The 7,722-nt window shown below is 38.9% G+C and overlaps 1 protein-coding gene across 2 annotated transcripts; it reads right to left on the reverse strand.

Moving 5' to 3' along the window:
• Positions 1 to 731: 731 nt before the first annotated feature.
• LOC149736035 (uncharacterized) lies at positions 732 to 7,495 on the reverse strand. Of its 2 annotated transcripts, none has more exons than XM_089878402.1 (7): positions 6,327 to 7,495; positions 5,876 to 6,024; positions 5,100 to 5,655; positions 4,017 to 4,332; positions 2,123 to 2,363; positions 1,651 to 1,807; positions 732 to 1,329 (listed from the first exon to the last, which is right to left on the reverse strand). In XM_089878402.1, the coding sequence occupies exons 1-7, from the start codon at positions 7,459 to 7,461 to the stop codon at positions 1,178 to 1,180; spliced, it is 2,706 nt and encodes a 901-aa protein (XP_089734528.1). In that variant the 5' UTR covers positions 7,462 to 7,495; the 3' UTR covers positions 732 to 1,177. The 2 variants fall into 2 exon arrangements, with proteins under 2 accessions (XP_089734528.1, XP_089734527.1); XM_089878401.1 differs by having other exon boundaries at positions 1,651 to 1,810.
• Between the last annotated feature and the right edge of the window lie 227 nt (positions 7,496 to 7,722).

Raw genomic sequence — 7,722 nt, forward strand, 5'->3', positions numbered from 1 at the left:
TCTGAAGGTCAAGAATTGAGGCTTTACGTTCAGTTTAACCGTATTACTATGTACATACTAAAACAGCCACATATGTTTAGCATTAAGATGTATACACTGTATGTATATGGTCATAGTGTGAGGCTAGGTCTGCAGTCTTGGTAGAAGTTCTGAATGAATGTAACTTGCGATCCTCGCGAGGCAACAACAGTTGTTATAACACGGGTGTTCTGTTTCATACACCTCGTGCCCGCATACGAGTTACCACGTATTTAACTTTGTGGCTGATTTGGATAATGTTGGAATGCAACGTTTAAAACAAGGTAAGAGAACCTTGTTACTTTATATTTGTAACGTTATCAGTTGTGAGATGCGGTGCCGGAATAATTGGTTGGAACCGAGATTAACAAGGCTGATGATGGGCATAAATTGATCCATTAGTTATCCCTTTGTTATGCGTATTGGTGTGTGTGGCTCAGTGGTTAGCCGAATGCATTGTGACCGAAGGGTACTGGGTTCGACGCTTGATACTGATAACTGTACGTCCCTTGGAAAGACAGTTGACCGGTATTGCTCCAACCCAGTGGTTACTAGTGGGTTGTAGCACCCTGGATGTCAAAGTATGGCCTAAATCTCAAATACATCGACGTGCCGCGCTGTTTATGACCTCAGTCATGTAGAATAAAATAAAACTATGTTGTTTTTTCATACTGTGATAAAAGCAATAACCTAGTGTCGATTCATACACTTAATAACATATTTTTCTTTGTTGATATTTTACGAGACAAATATTTTGGCCGTTTCCTTGTTGCGTCATAATAGCAATAAGGCTAAAAGGTGAACTGGAATATTTTTTGTCAAAGTTGACAAGATTATTTTACGCGTATTTACAAATGATATTCGAATTGGGCATAATTTCCTAGTTTATGAATATGAAGTAATACTGGAACTGAAACATTATAACCGAAACTGCAAAAATACAATTCTATATTTATAGAACTGTGGGGCAAGATGGGATACCATTAGCGCATAAATCCCATATTTCATAATCGTTTTTTTAAGTTAACAGCGGTGTTTTAGAGTCTTTTCAATATAAATATACATTTGTAAAAGTAATCTTTGTTTACTACCAAATGTGACGATAAAAGAGAATCGTGCCCGATCTTGCCCCAACCTACTATATGACGTAACAATGATATCATTCGTGAACAAAGGAAACGCGTCGCGTAGGTGTTCGTAGATCATTGTTTTTAACATCCGGACTCGATGTATCCGACGGAAGAGAGTTTGTGTGACGTAACACTGGCTTTCTGTCCTTGCTCGATCGTCGCCACTCTTTTAATTCGTGAACTAAAATAAATATAATTGTTATTCTCCCAAAGTATGCGGAATAATCAGTAAAACCAATCAATGCCGCCGCCGTGGCAAAGCAGCATGCGCGCCTGCATGCTTTTAACCAAGAGTGGGGGTTCCAGTTCCACCATTATGGACGTATGTTTCTCTAGGCAAGCACAGATTTTAGTGATTCGAATCATGTTCTTGGGCCACCCAAAGTAATCCGAATGATTAGCAAAACCAAGCACCGTATATACATAATATGTAACATACTGTTGTGGGACCGCCCACAATACACAGAATAATTAGTAAACCGACCAAGGTATACAAACTCACTAGTTGGGGGAATATACTCCGGTTTGTCGCTGTCCCTCCTCCCAGAAGAAGACCCCGCCATCTGTTCGCTTATCTCCTCCGGATCAAATTCCTCCTCAACTTTATCTTGTCTCCTGAGGATTCCTCTGTTAGCTGTGCAATCCAAACTTCCACTCGTCTGCTTCGGGAGGAAAGAAAATGTTATCTTTTATTTAGTGTTTATATACTGTTGCCGTCAATTATTTATTACACTTGTTATATAAAACAGCTCTTGTGGTATTTTCAGCATCTTTTTTTCCAGTTTCGATGAAAAAATAAAAATATACTTTCACTTGTTTGCTTTGGGGGGGTGTTATCTTTTTGTTATATAAAACAGTTCATCTGGCATTTATTTGCTAACCGACGTTCCGACATTATAAGCAGGCCGTTATCACGTTATCAGAGTAAATGGCACTCAACAACGTTATGTTCTTAAATGACGTCATATCCTTACCTGTTTCGAAACTTTCATTCTTCTCATTCGTTGACCATAGAACATCGCGATTGAATCGCTGTATTGTTTTCTCATCACTTGGCGGCGCAGTTGAGTCACAGCGTCGCGCGCTATGGGTCTTGGGGGTAACATGTGTGAGGGGGGTGGAAGGAGTTCGTTTGGGGCTAGGGGGCCCGTAGGGGGGCCTGGCTTGTCTTGAAAAAGAAATTCTTTGAAAATTCGATCCGTTGTTTCGTCAACACTGTGGATAACAATAGGTTTTATTACGTAACAGATATATTGGGTTGAGGTATGATGGTCTTTTATTATCACATTTGGTGGAAACATGATTTATTTTTTTGGTAGAAAAATTATTTAAAAATTTATTTAACTGTATCCTCATACCTTTAAAAGAGTGATGTTAATTGTTTTTAAAACATATTTAGGAATGTATAGGATAATGTGTACTTATGGTATCTAAATGGTAACAAAATCAAAATGACAGCCGTTAAATCCAACTTTTGCCAAAACAATTATCAAACAATCATTAGAAAACGATTATCAAACAAATTAATTACGCGTGTGGCTACACCAAGTATACATATAGTAGGGTGGGGGAAGATGGGACACCTTTTTAGTCTGTTTTCTCATTCCATTAGGTAGAAAAGAAAGAAAATTCAAAGAATTTTAAAACCGTATCTCCACGACTCCCATGGACCGTTGTTATTTATTTAAAACACGATCAGGATATTTGGATATTATGTGTTAAATGTGTCCCATCTTCCCCTACAGTACTGTACAATTTTTGTTGCATAAAACTTAAAAAAAAACCGTGTTTAAAACCGTCCGCAGTTGAACTTTTAGTTTGTTTATCAAAATAATATTCTCTGGAAAATTCCCAAGCTGTTACCGCGCCGGTACACTGAGTTCATTAATATTTGATTCATTATAAGTTGACGTTGCTGCCGCCTACGCTGGCCCGATGCATTAGACTAATTAAGTGGCGTGTGTAGATGATTCAAACGACCCCGCCTACAACACCTCACACGCGTTGTCGAGCGCACGATTTTTTACAACTTTGAAAATGCCCGAAAACTGATGAGTCAGCGTGAAATTGATTTTTTTAATTGCTTAGAAACGGTCAAAGTTGATTGACACTTTTGTTTATCTAAAATCCTATGCATTGTCGCACGTCTGGTTTGTGTTTTCCATCGGTTTAATTTTACGCGGCTTTTCGAAGCTGTTTTGTTTTTTTTTAAACTTTGATGGTACTTTTAAATCACATTATGTGGATAAATATGCTTTGTCGAACTGTGAAATATTATATGCAAATTAATTTGCTTTAATCTGTAGAAGTTTCCAATCGTTATATAGGGGCACTCCCTCCGCAAAAGCCCTCTTTCACTAGATTAAAATTCCAGACAAAATATTGAAATATTGTTTTTGTGGTGAATGGAATTCGCGGTACATTAGAAAACTACAATCGATTGGGTAATCTTGGATTATAAACATCAAACAAGAATTTGAATAAATGTTTGTAATTAAAATGAAAACTTTGCTTATGTTTGTGGTACACAAGAGATTCAAATACTGAATTGGCATTTTTTCGTCTTGGTCTTCAATGTTAAAAACTTAGAAATTTAGTATTATTTTAATTAAAAGCGATAACACTGCGCATTTTGAGGCAGTTATCTCGTAATAGTTTAACCGTTTATTTAAACATCAGTTAACTTTGAAGTAAGCGCTGCGTTCCCTCTAACTTGCAATCCTATACTTGGTTGATTTTAGTCTCATTTTTTCATTTTACAAAGTGAAACCTTAAAGACCACAGACCGACAATCATGCTGTTAACAAAAAACTAGACCTCATGACGTCATCATTTATATATGACGTCACGCTTACGTCATAAACTCACCATCGATCTCTTCCCATTGTGTATCCGCAGAACGTGGGAGGACATTCGGATCTCTGAGAAGAACTTCTTCGGAAGATTCTAGACAAACTCTTCCTCCCGGAGTATTGCCTGGCTCCGCTGGACTGCGAGTCAAGGCTGTCGTTGGAGTCGGTGCTACATCCTGCGTGCGGGAGACGTCTAGCGGCGAAACCGACGGTAGGAGAAGATGGGGAGGGAGTTCCCGATGATGCGGTTGATCTTGGACGAGTTATTTGAGGTCGTTGTCGACGTTTGTAGTGGTGAGTGGGTGCGACACCTAGCGACAGCGGCGATTGCGCTGTGGATTTATATAAAGAAAACGATTATCGTTTTATTAGAACAAGGTATAACTGTGGGGTAAGATGGATACCGTTGGAATATAATTATCATATTTCCGGATTTTTTTAAACATTCTACAACGCTATATCTTAAAGTCGTGATTATGCGGTTATAAAATCCTGTAAATAGTTTCGTTTGCTACCAAATGGAACGATAAAAGAGAATGAAAACATAACCATCTTATCCCATCCTACTGAACAATGAAAGCATTCGAAAAATTAAATCAGATTAAGATAAACTGTATCCTTTACTAAAGAGATTAATCGATTTGTTTTTCGCGGCCACCGCATAAAAGGTCGATTATCTCATTCACTTTGCGTCACTTCGAAGTAATTTCACACACTTTACTTAAACTAAAAAGCACTTTGTAAATACGGTGTTTTAATTAGCATTCTATAGTCTTGCCATTTAAATCAAACGCACGACAAAATCTTGATTTTCATAAACTGATTTTAAAACAAGTAAAAATTGTATTTTAGATACTTTTCTCCAAGTCGTAATATTGCGCCGTTTTTTTCCCCGATCACTATTTTAAAACGCATATTCATAAATGACGACTCTGAGGAGTAACAGTCTATGAGTTGTATCATAGATCCTTGTGGTAATAAGTCAAATCTGACATAAATCTAAAATGTCCCGGTCAAGGACATCACCCAGCAACAGAATAGAATCGTAAGACTTAGATGCTTGAACATCTTATACCACACAACACGTAGAACTTCTCACCTTTTTGATATTGTTTTGTTGGAGACAACGCTTTAGTTTGAACTTTTTTCTCTGACGTTTCACTTTCGTTCCTCGCCGAGCTAGAAGTACTCGCTGACGTATCTTCACTCATCAGTATGTCATCTGATGACGTACTTAAGGTACTACGTAGGTTCGTACCGGATGATGACGTCACGGGCTTAACGTCGTTATTTTCCGCGCCGTTGCAATCGTCGTCTTCTGCGAAAAATCGCACGATTTGATGACGTCCTGGGCTCTCGGTCGAGTTATGACGTGACCAGTGGTGCGTCACAGGGGAATCCCTGTCAACTACGTCATTTCCGGCCGGGAAATGTTGCATTAGCGGTAAGGACAAATTTCGCGATGAAACTTCCTCTCTTTGCTCCGTTTCCCGAAGTAATCTAGAGTCTGTGACGTCATCATTATCTACGTCACGATTGATGACGTCATCATTATCGGGGCACCAATCCTGACGACATTTTGAACCGATATCGAGTTTATGAAACTGTAGTTGGGTTGTCGAATCCACGGTTGTCGTTTCGTCTTCTTCTTGTTGCTGTTCATTTATTTCATTTATTAGAACAATTTTATCAAAAATATTAGATTTCCTTGAATAGTTACACAATGTTAATCCAGACAAAAAACTATAGTACACTATCACAAGACAAATTCCTAAACTTAAATTTCACTTCAAAGTTTTAGAAGTTTTAAACTACCGCGCATGGATTCGAACCCAGTGTACTCGTTATTTATTATAAATCAAAATATTCACAAACCTGGTTGTTTCCGATTTCTTTTACTTCGTATGCGTTCAAGAAGTCGGCACGTGATCTTCCAAGCTTACTGTGGCAACCAATCGCAACTTCGTTGTTGGTATAGTTACAACTCCGGTCAAGTATGACGTCAGAACTACCAGCAGATTCGTCTGAAATATTTTTTTCAAAGTTAAATTTTTTGTCAGGCGATTAGGTACATTTTTTTCCTAAAAGTAATCGGTTTTATTTCCATTAACTCGCTACTTATATTAGTTACGTTAAATTCACCAACACTTGTACTCTAATGGTTATCTTTATAAAATAATAGATAAACAAGCAAAGCCGGCGTCCCGTTCTTTGTCTTAATAAAACTGCTCGGGTAGAACTGAAACAGCGCTCAAAATATAATAAGCAAAACAGTCTCTTTAAAATATTTATGAGAAGATATTTCAATCGAAATGGTTAGACCCACCTTCCGAAAACCCGATCGATTTTTGGCGCAGGAAAAAAGTTCCACCGCTAGCGGTGCTGCGGGGCGAAACGTCCGGTCCGTCATCAGTGGTAGAAAGATACCGCTGCCGTTCCAAGTGCGTTTTAACCTCCCCTTCAAGGGCTTGTCGTAAATTCCACAGCATTTCACTTTTACCATCAGAAACACAAACTTCATCGTCTTGGCTTCTCACAGGAGTGTTCGTGTGCTTCACTGTTACCCTTACACGGTCGGCTGTGTCCAATTCACAATCATCTTCTTTCCGAGTAACTTCATTTTCTTCAAGGCTAAAACTTGAATTTCCACAGTTGTTTGCAAGACCCACAGCCCCAGTGTTGGGCTGCTGGTACACAACTCTATCGTCTCTACCACAAACAGTTTTAGACTCAGTAGACCGAATTGTTCCTACGTTTTCATTTTTGCTTCCAGAAACACAAAAAGCCGACGTTGACGGCAAGCAATGAAAAGACGAACATGATTGCATATCAGACAGATCAGAATTCGTTAACGGTATTCCGTTAGTTTCGTTTGAGTCTGGCAATTGAACCGCTGGTAGCGAAATAGGGGATTTTTCTTTCTGCGAACTTTCATAATTTGATCCTTTATCGGGCGCGGACCGTGTTCTTTCAACAGCTAATCCATGGGCAGTTTGATCGGGAAAACTTTCCTGTTCCTGCGGGGAATCTAGGCTCCTTGTCCGGCGGAAAAGCGCAAGTTTTCCTCTTAAATTATCCACAGCCGCGAGCGCTGATTCTTTCCAAGACGTTCGAGCTTCTTCGATATTTCTTTTTGACGTCATCTTCACGTCATTTCCTCTATTCTTCTTGAACTTAAACTTCTGGATCATCTTAGCGACTCCTCCGCCGTCCACACGTAACTTCATGTCTCCCGAGTTAGGTAAAGCAACGTCACAACCAGGCGTTGCCAACGAATCGATGTCTCGTCGACGTTGTTCTAATTTGCTTTGAACAAATCGTGACGTCACAATGCTTTCTTCATTGTGGGAGCAGCTGTCAACGCGATTCGAATTTTCTCCCTGTTCCATTATTTCGTCACAATTCCGGACAGGGTGTTCGAACATCGAGTTTTTGATTGTTTTCGTTGCCTGCCAATCCATCTCATTTGCATAAACATAAACAACTTATACAAAACATGAAACATAGAAATGGCATTGTTACACTGATGAGGTTGTGACGTAACAATACGACTTTGTTGATGTCACAGTTAATTAAAATCCATTTCACACATAGTATCCAATATTTATCAATCGCGTTTTGAACAGCGTTTATTTAGAGTCGTAAGGATACGGTCATATACCTATGTAAGTATTATTTTTAACAGCAAATGAAACGGTAAAAGAGAATGTTGCAGCATGTAC

This window comes from Ciona robusta, chromosome 5 (genome assembly GCF_009617815.1).
Source record: "Ciona robusta chromosome 5, ASM961781v2".
Lineage (NCBI taxonomy): Eukaryota > Metazoa > Chordata > Ascidiacea > Phlebobranchia > Cionidae > Ciona > Ciona robusta.

Bases quoted from the DNA above. Each gene is read 5' to 3' on its own strand.
- LOC149736035 (XM_089878401.1), bottom strand. From the start codon at position 7,461: ATGGATTGGCAGGCAACGAAAACAATCAAAAACTCGATGTTCGAACAC. The intron at 5,656-5,875 runs GTTTGTGAATAT...ATAAATGAACAG, and splicing joins AAGAAATCGGAAACAACCAG to CAACAAGAAGAAGACGAAAC. The intron at 1,811-2,122 runs GTAAGGATATGA...TTCCTCCCGAAG, and splicing joins GAATGAAAGTTTCGAAACAG to CAGACGAGTGGAAGTTTGGA.